Source organism: Miscanthus floridulus, chromosome 5, assembly GCF_019320115.1.
Source record: "Miscanthus floridulus cultivar M001 chromosome 5, ASM1932011v1, whole genome shotgun sequence".
NCBI lineage: Eukaryota > Viridiplantae > Streptophyta > Magnoliopsida > Poales > Poaceae > Miscanthus > Miscanthus floridulus.
Window position 1 is genome coordinate 6745772 of NC_089584.1, and position 19931 is coordinate 6765702.

At 56.1% G+C, this 19931-nt stretch overlaps 2 protein-coding genes across 2 annotated transcripts; both read left to right on the plus strand.

The window, feature by feature from the left end:
• The first annotated feature begins 342 nt into the window (after nucleotides 1–342).
• On the plus strand, nucleotides 343–5276 carry LOC136449436 (uncharacterized). The gene is made up of 7 exons (XM_066449459.1): nucleotides 343–1002; nucleotides 2958–2996; nucleotides 3098–3168; nucleotides 3795–3859; nucleotides 3946–4035; nucleotides 4286–4378; nucleotides 4639–5276. The coding sequence occupies exons 1-7, from the start codon at nucleotides 575–577 to the stop codon at nucleotides 5059–5061; spliced, it is 1209 nt and encodes a 402-aa protein (XP_066305556.1). The 5' UTR covers nucleotides 343–574; the 3' UTR covers nucleotides 5062–5276.
• A 4814-nt stretch (nucleotides 5277–10090) lies between these two features.
• Nucleotides 10091–13094, plus strand: LOC136454194 (basal body protein 10-like). The gene is made up of 5 exons (XM_066454710.1): nucleotides 10091–10216; nucleotides 10399–10516; nucleotides 11208–11917; nucleotides 12059–12428; nucleotides 12652–13094. The coding sequence occupies exons 1-5, from the start codon at nucleotides 10091–10093 to the stop codon at nucleotides 13092–13094; spliced, it is 1767 nt and encodes a 588-aa protein (XP_066310807.1).
• Nucleotides 13095–19931: the final 6837 nt, after the last annotated feature.

The window sequence follows — 19931 nt, forward strand, 5'->3', positions numbered from 1 at the left end:
AACTTGATACCTGATATGGCATGATCTTTCAAATTACACTTTGATCATTTATTTATATTATATCATTTACATTATACACTTAGAATAATTGGATAACATACATTTGATTATACAAATCTAACCATATCATATTTGTATATTATATAATAATTAAAAATTGTTACTCAAAGATTTTAACGTTTATAAATTTTGACTCGGCTGTGCCGGGACAAGGGACATGAATGAGCAGGAGCTATGCCGTGGTGGCGTGCGGGGCCCACCGGCCAGCGGAAGCCTTCAACGACCGCCTCCCACGAAAGAGGAGACGACGAATGGGCAGCAGAGAGGAGGCCAGAGCAGAGGAAAGACGCCAAGACGGCAACCGACTCCGCCCCAGGTCAGGGGCAGCGCAGGTCAGGTCCGCAGCAGGGCCGAATTCCAGGAAGAAGCCAGCCCAGCCACGCGCTGTCTCCTTCCTCAGTCTTCCCTACCCCTCCTATAAATACGCGCCACCGCGTAAACAGCGAAGAAGAAAAAGTAAAAGGGTAGAAAAGGAGGCAGAGCCGAGGGAGGGAAGGGGTCCAGGCCGGCGACGATGGAGAGGGCCGGCGGCGGGGGCGGCCGCGGGGACGAGATGATGATGACCTCGGGCGCGACGGGCCGGATCGTGCCGGTGTTCCGCTCCGTGCTGTCGCGGCGCGCGCTGCTCCGCGTCGCCGTGGCGCTGCACTCGCTCTTCCTCTGGCTGCTGCTCCTCGCCCGCGGCCTCCGCCTGCGCCGGGCGGCGTCCGGCGCCGATGCGTCGGCGTTGGAGGCGGGGGCGGAGGGCGGGTCCTGGAACGCGCGGCGGCGGCGGCGGCTGCAGGCCGCGGAGGAGGAGGACGTCTGCAGCCGCAGGGCGCTCGCGGAGGAGGTGCCCATGGAGGAGGACCGGGCCACCAGGTGGGCCACGTTCCTCGTCACCGGGGCCAGGAGGAACGCGCTCTTCTGTCGCCTCTGGGCGCCGGCCGCCGACGAGATGAGGTGAGCGCGCCGCTGGCGTCTGCGATTAATTGTAGCTTGGCGTCCTTGGTGGTTCCGGCGGTGCGAAGTGTCCGCTGCTCTTTTTTAAAAAAAAATTGTTGTTTGTTTCTGGAGATATCGTTTTCACCGTAGACATTTCTGAATTGTATTTTGCTCTTCGTTGCTGCTTTGTGGCTGTCATTTCACCATAACTGGCCACATTCGCGTAATTACTTTTGCACCATTTAAGTCGCGTGTTTTCCTTAAATTTTTTAAGTTCCTCTTGTCGAGAACTTCTTTTGGATTCTGGTTTGCGGGCGATGATCGCCGAGAAAGTCGAAACTTTCAATGATTCGACTTTTGTTCAACATACCCCTTGGTTTTCGGCCTTTGATGGCGACTGGTTATTGCGGGCCTCGACATTTTTGGTGCCGATCTGTTCGTGCAAATAATAGCAATGCGCGATGAACACCTGTTTAGTTTTTTTTTTTTTTTGATATACCTGTTTACGGTTTTGATCACCCGAGAAGAGTGTTTTTACACGACACCAGATGTCATTAGCCAACCCAACCCTGTAGCGCTCTGCTGCGGTTAGTTACTTCCATCCTAGCCTCGCAAAAGTCAGAGCAAAGACGTGCCGTGCAATTCACGTCGAGTACGCCCGCTTTGCACAGCGTCAGTGTACTCTTGCATTCATCTCACCGCCTTGGATTGCAATTGCATTGAAGATCATCACCACGCGATCTTTCAGCCTGTTCGCTGGTTGGTTTCAGTCAACCCAAACCAGCCAGTCAACAGTGTTTTTCTCTCACAACAAACCAGCACCAGCCAGTCTAAACCAGCCCAGAAACCAACCAGCGAACAGGTTGTCTTCATCATTGGTTCTGTTTCGGTCGGTTGCCATTGGGTTTCTGGTTGTGAGGTCAAATGGATTGGCTGTCACCCTTCAGGCTTCAGCACATGAGTTGTCATTTAAAAACCGAACTGTTTGACTATACCTGTCACTGATTCTTATTCCCAGCAGAGCATATGGGCTAAACTTGTGATGATGTTGAATGCAGATGATTTTTTCTGTGAATAGTGAAAACAAACTTTCATAATTTAGATAGATGGCCAACTAAAGTGCAATGGATTAGCATAAAGCAGTGCCCTGTCTGCAAGACTGCAACTTTTGTTCCATCATATCTCTCAATTGGCCATGAGGAAAAAAATAGATTTTTTTAAGTGCTAGTGGCTCAAAACAACTTGGCTTTTAAGATAAGGGGTAGAATTCTTCTCTGTTCTTAGGGGGTGTTTGTTGCCCCTCCTAAATTTTAGTCGCTGTCCCATCGGATGTTTGACATATGCATGGAGTATTAAATATAGACTAATTACGAAACTAATTACATAGTTTACGACTAATTTGCGAGACGAATCTTTTGAGCATAATTAGTCCATGATTTGACAATGTTTTGCTACAGTAAACATGTACTAATGATAGATTAATTAGGCTTAAAAAATTCGTCTCGAGTACTGACGGATTATGTAATTTGTTTTTTTTATTAGTATCCGAACACCCCATACAACATCCTCCCGACATACCTTCTAAATTTTAGTAGCTGGATCCAAACACCCCGAAATCTGGGTTATGCTATCCTTTATCGGCATCTGACTAGTTGCGTGGTCTCTGTTCTCAATTTAATATCAGGGTAGTCATATGTCCACCAAAAAAAAAATTGAAAAAAAGGTAGGAAACCAGCTTAGGTAATCCACCACTCCTAATGCTTCTGATTAAATGTAAGTTAGGCATTGGTTTACACCTTCTCAAAATGTGGTTATGTATAACTCTTTATCCTCTTTGTTGTACATTGGAAATATCGAGTATAATTTGGACCTTTGAATATGCATTTCTGTTCTAATTTAAATCTCTGCTTTGAGACTGTTACGCAATTGCTTCCCTGTGAAAAAACTCACTGATTATTTTCCTCCTACTTCAGGGGCATTTTGGTCATTATACATGGGTTGAATGAGCACAGGTTAGGAAATTCTGTTATGTTCTCCTCCCACACATTTTTTTTTTCAGGAATGTCCAACAACTTGTTGATGTATTTCTATGCACTTGATCCTGCGTTTACAGTGGAAGGTACTTGCACTTTGCTGAGCAGCTGACAGCATGTGGTTTTGGAGTATACGCAATGGATTGGATAGGTAAGAGCACTGTTTCTGGTTTTCTGAACTTGCATATGTTTTCTGAAATATGTATATATAGTTTGGTGCAAGAATTGTGCTGCATTTAAAAAAGGAAGAATGGAATGTTGATCTTTACCTAATTATTTCACCAAAAAGGGGGCTTGCCCCTCCTGTTTCCCTAGAAAAAGGATTTGCAGAACAATTTATCAACTTTTAGTTTTTCATTTTTATTCTGCGAAAATGTTAATTATCTTGTGGATTATGTAATCAAACTAACAGTGTGTTAGTCATTCGGCATGGGTGATGTCAGTTCAATCAATTTACACCCAAATATTAGCTTTTAAAACCATGTTCAGTATACTTAATGTCGTTAGCTAAAGTCTGGATGCTTGTAAAGTGTAAATTATTCACACTTGCTAGTAAGGAAGTAAACCAAAATAACTTTATCCAGTCATTTTGCATCCTGTGTTTCCATGTGACCATGTCTGTTTAATGTTTTTTTTTTCAATTCATCAAGAGGCTAACTTTGCTTCTGGGTTTCAACTCTAGCCTACCCTAACTTGTTTGGGACTTAAAGGCTTTGTTGTTGTTGTTGTTGCTGCTGCTGCATCAAGAGGCCAACTCTAATTTCTTATTCATGACAGGGCATGGTGGAAGTGATGGCCTGCACGGCTATGTGCCTTCACTAGATTACGTTATCGAAGACATTGTGAGTTTATACTTCTGACGAGTGACGACTAGTTCTTCTTACCGTTGCCTATGTAATGCATGATTAACATTATTATCTGGAAACAGGAAGTGCTTCTTGACAAAATTATGATGGAGAATCCAGGGGTCCCTTGTTTCCTCCTCGGTCACTCCACTGGAGGGGCTGTAGTCCTGAAGGTATGCAATGTTGAGCTAGATAGTTTTGTCATTATCCTATTTAGGCCAGATTTAGAACTGACCCTACTTCTCTGGGCCTGTGAACAATCGGATACCCTGACGGGGCAGAGAAATGGTGCAAAACGTTAACAAAGTAGCCTGGTTGAAACTTGAGAAATGGTTTGGCTGCATGCCTGCATAAGCTCATTTTACATGCCTGATGCTATTGTCTTCATTGTACTCATCGCTGGCTTACAACTTTGCATTGCAGGCATCGCTGTACCCTCATATCAGAGAGAAACTGGAAGGCATCATTCTGACATCACCCGCGCTGCGTGTGAAGCCTGCACATCCTATTGTTGGGGTAACGCAACTACTCTTGTTTCCTGCTTATCATGAACTAGCGATGATCAAGTCTGTATGACATGGGCTTCTGTTGAACAAGTTGGCTATTGCCCCAAAAGGAGCAATTGAGCATATGCATCATCAAGTACAAAAAAAAAGTTGATTTAGGCTCATTCTCATTTCATTTCCATGAAGCCTTTTGCGAAACAGCGACCGCTGCAGTTTAGGCCGAACCTAATAACTGATGAGAGGCTTTCTCTGATCACGTTCACAATGCAGGCTGTGGCGCCGATCTTCTCTCTGGTGGCACCCAAGTTCCAGTTCAAAGGCGCCAACAAGAGGGGCATCCCGGTTTCCCGCGACCCTGCCGCACTGCTGGCCAAGTACTCGGACCCACTGGTGTACACGGGGCCGATCAGGGTGCGGACGGGGCACGAGATCCTGCGCATCTCCTCCTACCTGCTGCACAGCCTGAAGAAGGTGACCGTCCCGTTCATGGTGCTGCACGGCACCGCCGACCGGGTGACGGACCCGCTGGCTTCGCGGGAGCTCTACGGCGCGGCGGCGTCCAGGCACAAGGACCTGCGGCTGTACGACGGCTTCTTGCACGACCTGCTCTTCGAGCCCGAGCGCGACGAGGTCGGCGCCGAGATCATTGGCTGGATGGACGGGATGCTCCGGCTCCGGCGGCAGACTGGATGAATGGCCGGCCGCAAGGGGGCAAGGGCGAGGTAGGGGTTTGCAGCACGGTGGTTTCATGGACGCCGTGTTGTGTCTCGGACTCTCGGTTCTTGGCGGTGTCTCTTCAAAGTGGTATATCTATAGATTTGTGTACGGAGATGGATGCATTTGTGTTCTGTAACTACAGTACGTGTCTATTCTTTCTAATAACAGCGGGAAGAGGAGTATGGATTGTTTGTTTTGGTGTCGTTTCTCGTCAGTTTTTGTGGTCACATTTGGGTTTATGATTATGGGCAGATATGAACTATAACTTAGGCCGTTCCCAACGCACCAGTCTGTACAGTGACACGTAGGCTCGGATACCATCTGTAAGAGAGGTAATAGGATGGTGGCTTAGTAGTCTCTTAGAGCCGCTTGCAGAGGAGCCCAAAGCCTCGTCAGAAAAAGCATCAGCTTGGCTAGAAAGGAGAAAGGAGAAAGGAGAAAAGACGATGAACCTTACTGAAGTAAATAGGCTATAAGGTCTATTCGACTATTCGACTGGTATTAAAATCAGTTGAAACTGTTTTATTGTGAAAGAAAAATATTGTAGATTTATAGCTGATAAGCCGAACATGTCAATCTGCACTGTAGAATTTACTGCCTACGTGGAGCACATCTTTTCAGGTGAGGCCAACGATCGTCCTGCCTGTGTTGGCTTTTTGCTCTTACGGGTAGTTGAGGGACTCATGAGACCATCCCATCCAGAGTCGGAGTCGCAGATAGTTAGGTGTTTGGTTCTGATTAATTATAAAATTATTGTATAACCCGAGACTAATTTACGAGATGAATTTATTAAGTCTAATTAGTTCGTGATTTGACAATGTGGAGCTACAGTAAATATATACTAATGATGGATTAATTAGGCTTAATAGATTTGTCGGTGCTTCGGACCGGGGGAGGGTCCTTAACCAACGAGTGAATTTATGCTGCGTGCCCCTAATCCCCGATGGTGATGCAAAGAGACACAAGATTTATACTGGTTCAGGCAATCAACGCCCTACGTCCAGTCTGAGAGATCGATCTTGTATTCCTTGCACCGGAGTGCTCGTAGTAGGGGGTTACAAGCTAGGTGAGAGAGGGAGCTAGCCCCAGGTCTCGGCCGGGGGTGGTGCGGGCTGCTTGAGGCGTTGTTCTCAAGCAACGTAGAAGTGTGTGGTTCTATTGGTGAGTTCCTCTTTCTGCTCGTCGTTCTCCTCCCCTCTAGAAATAGCCCCGGCCCCTCCCTTTTATACTCTAAGGGAGAACCAGGACGTACATATGTTGCTACATAGCGTCCGATAAGTGGGGATGGCGTGTCCGAGCCCTGCAGCCGGCCACTGTTGTGGTATGGTCGATGGAGTGGCCCCGTCCTTGTCGTGCAGAAGTGACGCGCCGGTCATACTTGATCTTGTGCGTCATGGGGCTCCAGTACAGCTTGAGGCAGGGCATGGCGGGTGACGTGCCGGTCATCGTGCGATGACGTCGTAGGGGGCCGAGGCTCTGCAGATGCCGAGGCCGAGCCATCGTGGGGGCTCGGTGGGCATAGATCCCCAGGCTGCCGAGCCCCTGAAGCAAACTGCCGAGGCTTTGGAGGGAATTATTGGTCCTGGGCACCGATTCCGAGGCCACAGTATCCCGATCGTGGCTCCCCACGCCACGTTGTTCTCGGAGCAGGAGTTGGCAGCATAGTGAGGCATGGGCGTCAACCATGTGCATAGCGGTGGGCACAGTGGCGGGTAACCCCTGTCCAGTCCCGCCCCCCGTCCCGTCGGCCATTCCGCTGTACTGTGCCGAGCATGTGGCCGATGTCAGTGGTAGCAGTTGGCTGAGTTAATGCAACGCGACGTTTTGTCAGAGGAACAGGTGAAGGAAGAGGCAGCGGAGTGTTGCCGAGCCCGCCTCGCGCGAGGCGGAGGATCGGCGACCCGGCCAAGGCCTGCGACGAGAGGGGGTCGTCCGAGGCCTTCGGTGGGGGATCGCCCGAGGCCGGCGGTGAGGGGGCCTCGAGCGATACGGAGAATTGGCCGAGGCCTTTGGTGAGAGGTCGCCCGAGGCCAGCGATTGTTAGCTGGTTTCGATCTTTATGAAGTCTAAGCGGTCGTTTTTTGGTTCTTGCTTAGGGTACCCCTTCTCGCGGTATCCGACAGTAGCCCTCGAGCCTTGGGGGGAGTGGAGGCACTCCCCCTAAGGTTTTGACGAGAATTGGCTCTTGATAGTTCCTGTCAGGATGGTGTTTCGTACTCAGGGTTTCGGTGGGTGCGCGCGAGCGCACCCGCCGAGTGTAGCCCCCGAGGCCCTGGAGGAGTGATTTCACTTCTTCAGGGGCTTTTGTCCCTTTCGAGTGAGGGGTTTTCATTGTGTTTGCCGAGCCCGTGGATGCGAGTTCGGATCGCTGGGCCTCGACGATGCTGCGGGAAGAGCCCCTTAGCCTCTGCCTAGAGCGAGAGGGCCGTCAGGGGTTCCCCCGGCTTTTTGTACGACCCTCGTGCTTCCTTTTCGCTCGAAAGGAGGGGTGGAAGATGCCATGCTACCCTCGGTGGGCGCGAGCGATGGCATTTCCGGTGAGCTGTTATCGGGTAAGTCCGAGTGGAGGCCCGTACCCCATTCGCTGGGGGTAGGCTAGCGGTCCAGGGACGCACTCCAAGAGTACCAGGGGGTTTCTCTAGTGGGTGCCGAGGCCGTTCGCTGGGCCTCGGTGGCTCGATGCCTCCCTACGGTGGGATCCCATTCGGAGACCTCCCTGCCGGTCTCGGACATGACACAGGGCGTCCCAAGCGTTTGCTTGGGCCTCGGCCTCGTACAGGCTCGCCCGTAGTCACCCCTGACTCTGTTGCCCTAGGGCGGCTATCGAAACCCCTAAGGGCCCAGCCTTCGAACCCCTGGACTGTAACGGGCTTGGGTCGCTTGCCTTTATCTTGGGTGCAGGAAGAGCCCCTGAGCCTCCGCACGGAGCGAGAGGCGGTCAGGGGTCCTTCCAACTTTTTTGTCCGTCCCCCGCACGTCCTTTTCGCTCGGACGGGGGGTTGTTTGCTGAGCCCACTCGTGTGCGAGCCTGAGCCGCTGGGTCTCAGCAAAGTTGCAGGAGGAGCCCCCGAGTCTCTTGCACGGAGCGAGAGAGCGGTCAAAGGTCCCCCTGGCTTTTGGTTCGCCCCTCGCGCGTGAGGGTTTGTCTGCCGAGCCCCCCTCGGGTGCGAGCCTAGGTCACGGGGTCTCGGCGTCTTTGCAGAAGGAGCTCCCTAGCCTCTGCACGGAGCAAGAGGGCCATCAGGAGTTCTTCTGGCTTTTTGAACGACCCTCGCGCTTTCTTTTCGCTTGGAAGGAGGGTTTGTTTTGCCGAGCCCCCTCGTGTGCGAGCTTAAGTCACTGGGCCTCGGCAATGTTTTGTAGGAAGAGTCCCTTAGCCTCTGCATGGAGCAAGAGGGCCGTCAGGGGTTCTCCTGACTTTTTGTTCGACCCTCGCGCTTCCTTTTCGCTCAGAAGGAGGGGTGGAATGTGCCACGCTACCCTCGGTGGGTGCGAGCGATGGCATTTCCGGTGAGCTGTTATCGGGTAAGTCCGAGTGGAGGCCCGTGCCCCGTTCGCTGGGGGTCGGCTAGCGGTCCGAAGACGCGCTCCAAGAGTACCGGAGGGTTTCTCTAGTGGGTGCCGAGGCCGTTCGCTAGGCCTCGGTGGCTCGGTGCCTCCCTACGGTGGGATCCCATTCGGAGACCTCCCTGCCGGTCTCGGACGCGACACAGGGCGTCCCAAGCGTTTCGCTTGCTTGGGCCTCGGCCTCGTATAGGCTCGCCCGTAGTCGCCCCTGACTCTGTTGCCCTGGGGCGGCCGTCGAAACCCCTAAGGGCCCAGCCTTCGAACCTCTGGACCGTAGTGGGCTCGGTGCCCAGTTCCTTTGCCTGAAAGGAATCGGGTGGGGGTTATTTCTCTCCCTACGGCTAACAACGGCAGGCGCGTCTTTTGAGGCGGCCTTTTCGGGGAGGCAAAACAGCGCCTGTTGCTGCTGTGGTTGGACGCGACGTGGTGTCAGCCGATGGGACGTAACCGTACGCGCAATTAATGAGGAGGGAGTGGGCGCGTGGGCGGTAAGACCGGATCTGGATAATCGCAGCAAATTTTTTGGGGGTAACTTCCCTGATTTTGTCGCCCACGATTCGTTCCCTTCCCTGCATAAATACGAAACGAGCCTCGCCCCTTCTCCCCTTACCTTGCCTGTGTCTGCCTTTGCTGCCTTCTAGCTGTTGCTAAAGAAAAATAGAGAGCACCGGGAAGAAGGGAGAAAGGGGGGAGTGAGAGGCAGAAAGCGAGCCTTACCGCCGTAGTCGCGACCTCCACCGCGCGCATGGCCAACGTCGTGGTCCTCCTGGCGGACCCATGGGATCGGTCTGACGTGACCGTGGGAGTGCTGCAGTCGCTCATCGACGTCGGTCTCCTCCGCCTGATCACCGATCCCAGCAGGCCGGAGTGGATGGCTCCGGGAGGCGAACCAGAGCCGAGGCCTCACGACGGCTACGTCGTGAGCTTTGTGTCCTTCCACGAGTGTGGTTTCGGCCTTCTGGTAGATCGGTTCATGCGGGCGCTCCCGTATTACTATGGTGTGGAGCTCCACAACTTCAACCCCAACTCCATTGCGTAGGCGGCCACCTTCGTCGCCGTCTACGAGGGGTACCTGGGAATCCCTCCCCATTGGGAGCTGTGGCTTCACCTGTTTCGGGCGACGCATACCACCAGGCCGACGGGTATGATGGGCACGAGGAAGGCGACGAGGACCGGCGGCTGCACTCTCCAAGTGCGTCAGGACCGGCTGAACCTCTACGTCCCAGCCCAACTTATGTCATCCAATCATCGCTGGTACTCCAGCTAGTTTTACCTCCACAACGACGATGGCGGGCTTCCTCCTTATACTGGGAGGGTAGTGGAGGTTCAGCCAGAGCAATGGCGGTATGGCGTCCCGAGCGAGGAGCAACATAGGCTGCGGCCACTGTTGAAGGCACTAGAGAGGCTACACGATCATGGCCTTACGGTGGCAGTGGCGATGGTGGCCTTCCATCGCTGGAGGGTGCTGCCGCTGATGGCGCGGCGGCGACGTTTGTTCGAGATGACGCCGGACGAGCCAATCGACGGCATCCGGATGTCCGCCGCGCCCCTCTCCGACGAGGAGGTTCTACGCCGGGTGAACGAGGCGGTCGAGGGGCGGTAGAAGATCGGCGGCCTGTCCCTGTTCTCGATGCACCCGACGCCGGGGTACCTTTCTCTGGTGAGTTGTGTGCGGCTGTAGCCTCCGAGGCCTCCTTGTTCCTCTCCTTGCCCTGAGCCCTTATTCGTATTCATCGTTTTTTGTAGGGGATGAGGGACATACGAGCCTCCCCACTGCCCATCCCTGAAGACGCACAGCGGTGGGCGGCGAATCGGGCGTACGCGGAGGCCCAGAAGAAGAAGAAGGACGCTAAGACGGCAAAACGTAAGAAGAAGATCGTTGAGCGCGACGCTCTGGAAAAGCGTCGCTAGAAGCAGAAGCTCAAGGGTCTCCCAGTGGTGGCGTCTCCGTCGACGTCGGTGGAGGGTTCGAGCGGCGACGATGGCGGTGAGGTGGAGCGGGGTCCCCTCGACCGCCTCCCTGACATCAGGGAGATGGTTCTTGGGGCGTCGGTGGGCGGTCCGGCATCCCTAGGAGGAGGAGGAGATGGCGACTCGGGGCAGATGAGCGCCCGCCCCATGGCCGAGGCCGATACGCCCGAGATGAGGGCATTGGGAAAGCACGCCGTCAGCCCGCTGGGCTCGACGGCATAGGTGGAGCAGGCGGCTGCGGGGCCGGCTCCACCGGGGGTTGAGAGAGCGTCGGAGTCCGGCGAAGGTCGACCGGCCTCGGCGGATACAGGGGCCGCACCACCACCGCTGTTGCAGAGGAGGGACGCGGTGAAGAAGCGGTTGGGCATCTGCTCAGGGTGAGTATTTCGCTAGTGAAGTCTTTTAACATCTCCTGCTTTTGTTTTGGTCGCGGGTCTGACCGTGTTTTGCCCTCAGCAAGAAGCGTCAGGCGGAAGTGCCTGCCTTTGCGCCGCACAAGGCGCTCAAGGTGGGCACGGGTTCCATCGCCCTAGGGGCGGTGGAGGTATAGGAGTTGGTCGCCCAGGTAGGGGCTACCCAGGCAGCCGTGGGGCGAGAGGAGGAGGAGGAGCCTACACTCCGCAAGGCCGCAGCACCTGCAGCTGTCGAGGCCATTGTGGGTGCGGCCGAGACCCCCTCGGCCGTGGAGGCCACCGAGGGCGAGGTCGAGGTCGAGGCCCCCTCTGTCGTCGAGGCCACCGAGGGTGAGGTCGAGGTTGAGGCCCCCACGGTCGCCGAGGCCCTCCGGACCTCAGGGGCCGAGGTGGTGGAGATCGCGGTGCCCGGGAACTTCGGGGCCGAAGTGGTGGAGGCCGAAGTGAGCGCGGCGAGGGCGGCGGACCTCGAGGTGGAGACGAAGGCGAGGCAAGCCGCAACCCTGCCGCCAATTCAGAGCGTGCTTTCGGTACAAGGGAGCGCCCGAGAGGCGGAGGTCCGCCCGATCCCTACCGACAATGCTTCCCGGGGGAAGGGGGTGGCTGATGCCGAGGCGGCCAGTGCCGTGGAACAACCGGCTTCGGCTTTGGGCGAGGGAAGTGCGGCCCTCGTGCGAGTGCGGCCTGAGCCGTACGGGTGGGATCACCCGCGCGTCTGGTGGCGGAGCCGGGATGACCCCGAGGGGGAGCCCATCTTTGCACTTGAGGACGTGGCCGAGGGGGGTCGCTGGGACACCCTCAAGCAGTACCGTAGCCTGGCGGAACGGTCGCTGCGGACAGTGCTGTTCGTCGTGGCCAATGACCTGCCCGGGGTTTCGCAGGTACATATCCCCCTTTTCTCGTGTGACGTCATCTTTCTTCGGGTTTATTCGTAGTGCTCAACTTGTGTTCTGCCTATCCAGGAGCTCGAGGCCCAGTCCTTTGGGAAGTCGCTGTTCCTTCGGTGGGAGAGGGGCGTCTAGGACGAGCTCTGTCGGCAGAGGGAGCTGCTCGCCCACGCTAATGAGCTTCTGTCGGCACGGCGCGTGGAGGTGGAGGATCTCCGTCTTCGCTGTGACAACCGAGAGGCTGAGGCGGCCACGGCTCAGGGGCAAGTCGCCCCTTTGGCGGCACTGGTCAAGGAGCTGGAGGAGGAACTGGCCCGGGTGGCCGATGAGCGAGACGCCTCCAACTCTTGGGCGGAAGAAGTGAGGGCCACCGCCATAGCCACCGCCGGGCAGCTGGGTGCGGAGCAGCAGGCGCATGAGCTGACGAAAGGTGCCTTGGCAGAGGCCACCAAGGTGGCCGAGGCTTCCCAAGGCGAGGCCCTAAAATGGAGGGAAAAGGCCGAGGGTGAGTCATGTTCCCTTTGTCTCGTTTGTCTTTTCACGCGTTCGACACCTGACTTCTTGTCGCGATGCAGAACTGGAGAAGGAGGCTTCCAGGGCAGCCGAGGCCTCTCGAGTCGAGGTCTAGCGCTGGAAGGAGAAGGCCAAGGGTGAGTCCCGCAGGCCTCGCACCCCCGTTTGGCCTGTTTTCTTTGACGCTTAATCCCATTCTACTTGTTTTGGCGCAGGGTTGGATGATGAGGTCTCGCGGTTGACCGAGGCCTCCGTCGCGCTGCAGATAGTGCTCGATCGCGAGATCGAGGAGCATGAGGTGCTGCAGAGCGCAGCTCGCGCCGTCTACGAGGCCCTGGAGATGGAGGGGGTTCAATCGGGCAGCTCCCTTAGGAGCCGCCTGACTGCGTTGATTGGCCAAGCGCGTCAACGACTGCGAGAGGTGCTACACACAGGCGTCAAACGCGCCCTGGCCGTCGTCTCCTCGCACTACGCCGGTGTCGACGTCGAAGGCGTCAGTGACGGTTATGTCCTGTCCGAGGATGCCGTCGTGGCCGAGGAGGAGCTAACGAAGCTAGAAGCGGCAGTCGAGGGCCCCGGCACGGCGTTGGCGAAGCTATTCGAAGAGGAGGTGGTCCCTCCTTCGCCGTCTGCCGATGCGGGAGACCCTGCACCTTGACCTGGGCCGAGGGGGCCGTGTAATAAGTTAGATTTATTACTGTATCGTGACGTTTGTGGCCGTCGAGGCCTTCGTGAGGTGCTTGTATATATACGTTTTTTCTAATCGCTTTATTGTATTTCTGAGCCTCTGTCCTCTGTCTCGCCTCTGAACGTATCATCTGTAAAAACTCCCTTGGAGCCTAAGTTGTCCCTCGGGTAAAAGGTGGTGAGGGAGTTGCCGTAGCCCGGAGGCGTAGGTCATTCTCACGGCTCGGCCGGCCTTTTAGCCTTGAGACATACTTTTGGTCCTTAGGTTCTTTACAAATGATCTGTTAGAGCGCGCTAGAGAGAGTTTGGCGTAGGAATTTAACTGAAAATCGATTAAGAAATGGTGTTCGGGACTTAGGGGGTTCCCCCCCTTCTAGCCCCCGAGGGAGGTTCGACCATGCGGAGGCATGGCCGAGTCTCCCTTGAAGCGTTATCGTAAAGCGTTTTACCTTCTGTTCTGATTTCTAGACAAGTCCTTTTGAAAAAACCCCCTCGGAGCCTAGGCTGCCTCTCGAGTGAAAGGTGGTGAGGGAGTTGCCGTAGCTCGGAGGCGTAGGCTTGTCTCTCAGCTCGGCCAGCCTTTTGCTCTTGAGGCAAACCTCTGGTCCTTAGGTTTTTTTGTAATCGACTTGTCCTGGTATGGGACAGGTTCCCCTTGATGGGGGTTTCTCGAAAAATTAGAACAACTAAAGACGCTTCTTTAATGTATTTCGAGAAACAAAATATACAATGCTCGGAAATTTAAGGGTAGAAGCGACGTAGCTGTTCTATGTTCCAAGCGTTGGTGAGGACTTCGCCCTTCTCGTTGGCTAACTTGTAGGTCCCAGGCTTCAGTACTTGAGCGACGATGTACGGCCCTTCCCAGGGTGGGGTCAGCTTGTGGCGGCCCTTGTTGCTCTGCCTCAGCCTTAGCACCAGGTCGCCCACCTTCAGGTCTCGGCTTCGAACGTGCCGGGCTTGGTAGCGTCATAGGGCTTGCTGGTACCTGGCTGAGTGTAGCAGCGCGATGTCTCGGGCCTCCTCCAGTTGGTCGAGGGCATCTTTGCGGGTAGTGCGGTTGCTTTGCTCATTGTACGCCTGTAGCCTCGGGGAACCGTATTCTAAGTCAGTGGGGAGGATGGCCTTGGCTCCATAGACCAGGAAGAATGGTGTGAATCCCGTGGCTCGGCTCGGGGCATTTCTTAGGCTCCAGATGACTGACGGGAGTTTGGCAAGCCATTTCTTGCCAAACTTCTTCAACCGGTTGAATATTCTTGGCTTAAGGCCTTGTAGGATCATGCCGTTGGCACGCTCTACTTGGCCATTCGTCCTAGGGTGTCCTACGGCTGACCAGGCCACCCGGATGTGGTGGTCATCGCAGAACGTCAGGAACTTGCGACCGGTGAATTGTGTCCCATTGTCAGTGATGATGGTGTTAGGAACCCCGAACCTATGGATGATGTTAGTGAAGAATAAAACCGCTTGCTCAGATTTGATTTGCGTGATCGGGCGAGCCTCGATCCACTTGGAGAACTTGTCGATGGCTACCAGCAGGTGGGTGTAGCCCCCAGGGGCCTTCTGCAAGGGCCCAACCATGTCTAGACCCCACACGGCGAATGGCCATGTGACGGGGATGGTTTGGAGGGCTTGGGCCGGGAGGTGCGTCTGCCACGCATAATACTGACATCCCTCGCAGGAGCGTACTAGCTTGGTGGCGTTGGCAACCGCCGTTGGCCAATAGAAACCTTGGCAAAAGGCGTTTCCGACGAGTGTCCGAGGCGCCACATGGTGCCCGCAGGCTCCCGCGTGCAAGTCCCAAAGCAGGGCCTAGCCTGCCTCGGTAGTGATGCATCGTTGGAGGACGCCTGACTGGCTTCACCTGTACAACTCGCGGTCGCAGAGGACGTAAGTTTTGGCTCATCGTGCAAGCCGTCGGGCTTCGGTCCAGTCTGCAGGGAGCTCTCCCTGGATGAGGTAATCAAGGAGCGGGGTTTGCCAGTCCATACCCTGGTCAGCCTCGGGAGGCTCTGCTTTGATTTCCATGAGTTCAGGCTCGACTGCAGAGGCCTCGACGATAGAGGGGGCCTCGGGCCCTTCGACGGGCTTGACCGGTGAGCCATCTTCTGCCGCCGGGGTGCAGTCGATGGAAGGTTTGCGGAGGTCTCTGGCGAAGATGTTTGGGGGGACCGGGGCCCTCGCCGACGCCATTTTTGCCAGTTCATTCGCGGCCTCGTTGTACTTTCACGCAACGTGGTTGAGTTTGAGACCGTCGAACTTGTTCTCTAGGTGACATACTATCGTGTAGTACGCCTTCATTTTGGGGTCATGGCAGCTTGACTCTTTCATCACCTAATCAACGACGAGCTGCGAATCACCCCGTACGTCAAGACGTCGCACTCCTAGTTCGATGGCGATTTGCAGGCCGTTGACGAGGGCCTCGTATTCGGCCATGTTGTTGGAGGCAGCGAAGTGAAGCCAGATCATGTAGCGCATGTGTACTCCGAGGGGCGAGACCAGGAGCAGGCCCACACCAGCCCTAGTCTTCATCAGAGACCCGTCGAAGTACATGGTCCAGCATTCTGATTGGATCTGAGCGGGTGGCAGCTGTGTGTCGGTCCACTCGGCTACAAAGTCGGCCAGGACCTGTGATTTGATCACTTTCCGAGGCACGAAAGACAAAGCTTCCCCCATGAGTTTGACAGCCCACTTGGCTATTCTACCCGAGGCCTCCCGGTTTCGGATTATCTCTCCTAGAGGAAAAGACGACACCACAGTCACCGGGTGGGACTCGAAGTAGTGACGCAGCTTGCGTCGAGCCAAGACTATGGCATAAACCAGCTTCTGGATGTGGGGGTAACGCGTCTTAGTCTCGGAGAGCACTTCGCTGATGAAGTAGACAGGTCGTTGGACGGGTAGAGCATGTCCCTTCTCCCGCCTCTCGACTACTACGGCCGCACTGACCACTTGGGTCGTTGCAGTGACGTAGAGTAAGAGGTGCTCGCCCTCGGTGGGCGGAACCAGGATGGGGGGGTTGGTGAGCAGTGCTTTTAGCCTGGCGAGGGCTTCCTCGGCCTCGGTGGTCCAAGAAAAGTGTTCGAACTTTCTCAAGAGGCGGTACAGGGGCAAGCCTTTTTTACCGAGGCGCGAGATGAAACGGCTTAGGGCCGCAAGGCATCCCATGACCCTCTGTACCCCTTTGAGGTCTCGGATTGGGCCCATGTTGGTCACGGCCGAGACCTTCTCCGGGTTGGCCTCGATGCCACGTTCCGAGACTATGAATCCCAAGAGCATGCCTCGGGGAACCCCGAAGACACACTTCTCGGGGTTGAGCTTGATGCCCTTCTCTCTGAGGCATGTGAAGGCAACCTCCAAGTCGCCGACGAGATCACCGGCCTTCCTAGACTTGACTACGATGTCATCCTCGTAGGCCTCGACGGTTCGCCCGATGTGTTCGCCAAAGACTTGGATCATGCACCGCTGGTAAGTAGCCTCTATGTTTCTGAGGCCGAACGGCATGGTTATGTAGCAGTACATGCCGAATGGAGTGATGAAAGAAGTCGCGAGCTGGTCGAACTCTTTCATCTTGATTTGGTGGTAACCGGAATACGCATCAAGGAAGGAGAGGGTTTCGCATCCTGCAGTGGAGTCGACGATTTGGTCAATTCATGGTAGTGGGAATAGGACCTTCGGGCATGCTTTATTTAGACCAGTGTAGTCCACGCACATCCTCCACTTGCCACTTTTCTTCCTGACTAATATAGGGTTAGCCAACCACTCTGGATGGAATACTTCCTTGATGAACCCGGCTGCCATGAGCTTCTGCACTTCTTCGCCGATGGCCCTGCGCTTCTCCTCGTCGAACCGGTGCAGGCGCTGCTTCGCCGGCCTGGAGCCCGCCCGAATATCTAAGGCATGCTCGGCGACCTCCCTTGGTATGCCCGGCATGTCCGAGGGACTCCACGCGAACATATCGACGTTCGCACGGAGAAAGTCGACGAGCACGACCTCCTATTTGCTGTCGAGGGTGGCGCTGATCTTCAGTCCTCGGCCGTTGGGGACGGTGGGATCGACAGGGATGAGCTTGACGGCCTCCATGGGCTCGAAGGTCCTGACACGCCGCTTGGCGTCGGGAACCTCGCTACCAAACTGGTCAAGATCGGCGATGAGGGTCTCGGCCTCCACGATGGCCTCGGCGTACTCGATGCACTCGACGTCGCAGTCATATGCATGTTCATACGTGGACTTGACGGTGATGATGCCGTTGGGGCCTGGCATCTTGAGCTTGAGGTAGGTGTAGTTGGGGACCGCCATGAACTTGGCGTAGCACGGGCGCCCCAAGATGGCATGGTAAGCCCCCTTGAATCCAACCACCTCGAAGGTGAGGACCTCCTTGCGGTAGTTGGAGGGAGTGCCAAAGCAGACGGGTAAGTCGATGCACCCAAGGGGTCGTGTGCGCTTTCCTGGCATGACGCCGTGGAAGGGCGCGGAACCGCCTCGGAGCCATGACTGGTCGAGCTCCAGGAGCTCCAGAGTGTTGACGTAGAGGATGTTGAGGCCGCTGCCTCCGTCCATGAGCACTTTGGTAAGCCGGGTGTTGCCGACGATCGGGTCGACGACAAGTGGGTACTGCCTAGGGTTTGGAACATAATCGGGGTGGTCATCCCGATCAAAGGTGATTGCCTCCCGAGACCAATTGAGGTACCGGGGGGTGGCCACCTTGACCGAGAAGACCTCCCGGCGTTCCCTCTTTCGCTGGCGCACCGTGAGGCATGCCGGGGGTCCGCCGAAGATCATGAAGGCGTTGCGTACCTCGGGGAACCCATCATCTTTATCGCCGTCCCTCTCGCCGGCGCCCCTTTTCCTGGCGTCATCATCGTCGGGGAGCCCAAGCCTGGCGTAGTAACGCCGGAGCATGGTGCACTCCTCGAGGGCAAGCTTCACCGAACCTTGATGGTAAGGACAGGGCTTCTTAAGCATGTCGTCAAATAGCCCGGGGCCCCGGGGGCCTCAAGGATTCCTGTGATCTGCTGCGGCGACATGGCCAGCCTCGAGGACCTCCTGCTTCCCTAGGCGACCCTTCTTCTTTCTCTTGGGGACGCGGGTGGGCGAGGCCTCGGGGGCCTCATCCTTCTGCTTCCCCTTGGCGTCGTTGTTGGGGAAGATGGCCCCAACCGCCTCTTCGCCCGAGGCGAAGTTGGTGGCGATGTCAAGGAGTGCGGCCGCTGTGGTTGGTACATTCCGGCCCAATTCTCGGACCAGGTCTCGGCAGGAGGTGCCAGAGAGGAATGCTTGGACGATTTCCGAGTCACCGACGTGGGGCAACTCGGTGCATTTCTTGGAGAAGCGCCGGATGAAATCTCGAAGAGATTCATCTGGCTTCTGGCGGCAACCTTTGAGGTCCCAGGAGTTCCCGGGGCGCACATAGGTGCCCTAGAAATTTTCGACGAAGACCCTCACCAAGTCATGCCAGTCGTGGATCTGTGCGGGGGGAAGGTGTTTGAGCCAGGCTCTCGCTGAGTCTGACAATAACAAAGGGAGGTTGCGGATGATGAGCAGGTCATCGTCCGCACCACCTAGCTGACAAGCCAGGCGATAATCGGCTAGCCATAGCTTGGGGTTCGTCTCACCGCTATACTTTGTGAGGTTGGCAGGTTGCCGGAACCAGGCTGGGAAGTGAGCGTTGCGGATGGCTCTACTAAAGACCCAAGGGCCAGGTGGCTCGGGAGAAGGATTGTGGTCCTCTTCGCTGTCGTAGCGGCCGCCTTGGTGTGGGTGGTAGCCCCGGCCGGCTCCGTTGTCGTGGCGCCGTCGCCTACCAACTACTTCATGGTCGCATTGTGCCTCGCGTTGGTCTCTAGGTCGATCGTGCACCGAGGGGGCCCCGTTGGCCGTCGGCGCGCGAGCGGGCTTGGGACGGACCGAGGCACCCTAGCCCCGGCGAGGTTGCGCCGTGGGTTGCTCCGAAGTGCCTCCGCGCCGGCGGGAGGTGGAACTTTTGGCCTGCTGCACCGCAGTGGTCTCGAGGAGGTCGTGGAGCTCTCCACGGACCCGTCGCCCCTCGGTGGTGGAGGGCTCGGGCATTGCTCGGACCAGCATCGCAGCTGCTGTGACATTCTGGCTAGCGCGATTAAAGATTGGGGGTGGCTCACCCCCCTCATTGTTGTTGATGCGGTGATGGACGTCGCGGGCCCTTCGTCAGGCTCCTCCGCCCTCACCGCGCCCTTGCTACTCCTGCTCGAGAGTGTGCCGAAGCTGTTGCAGGAGGAGTCGGTCTTGTTCGACCTTGGCTTGAAGCTCGCGGAGCTGCTCCAGGTCTGGGCGTCGATGCTCCCCGCGGACGGGATTCTCGTTCCGTGCTGCCGGGGCTTCGAGACGTGGAGGTGTGGCATCGCCCGCCCCTAGCCGGGGCGGGGAAGGGTTGCCTGTCCTCTTGTCCTCTTCACCCGCCCTTGGCATCCCGAGCCCGACGTGGAAGCACTCATGAGACGGATCGTAAGTCCCTTCGTCGTCAGAGTCAGAGTAGCCGAAGCAGTAGTCGCTTGCAGTCATGAAGCGGCGCATGGCTTCAGGGTCACAAAGACTGGAGAAGTCTGCTCCAGCCCACGTCTCGTCTTCTTTCGAGGAGTCGGCGTGGGTGTGCGCCGATGTTGCGGGGGAGAAGTCGAGAGCGAAACGTTGGTGGAGTTCTGAGGGCTCTGCGTGCTTGGAAGCGTAGGCGGAAGCGAAGGTGGCGACAGTGTTTATCAACCCGAAGGGGTACGGGGATGGTGCTACTGCCGGGCGCCGCTCCACCGGGGCTGGCCCCTCAGGAGGTGGCGGGACAGAGCTT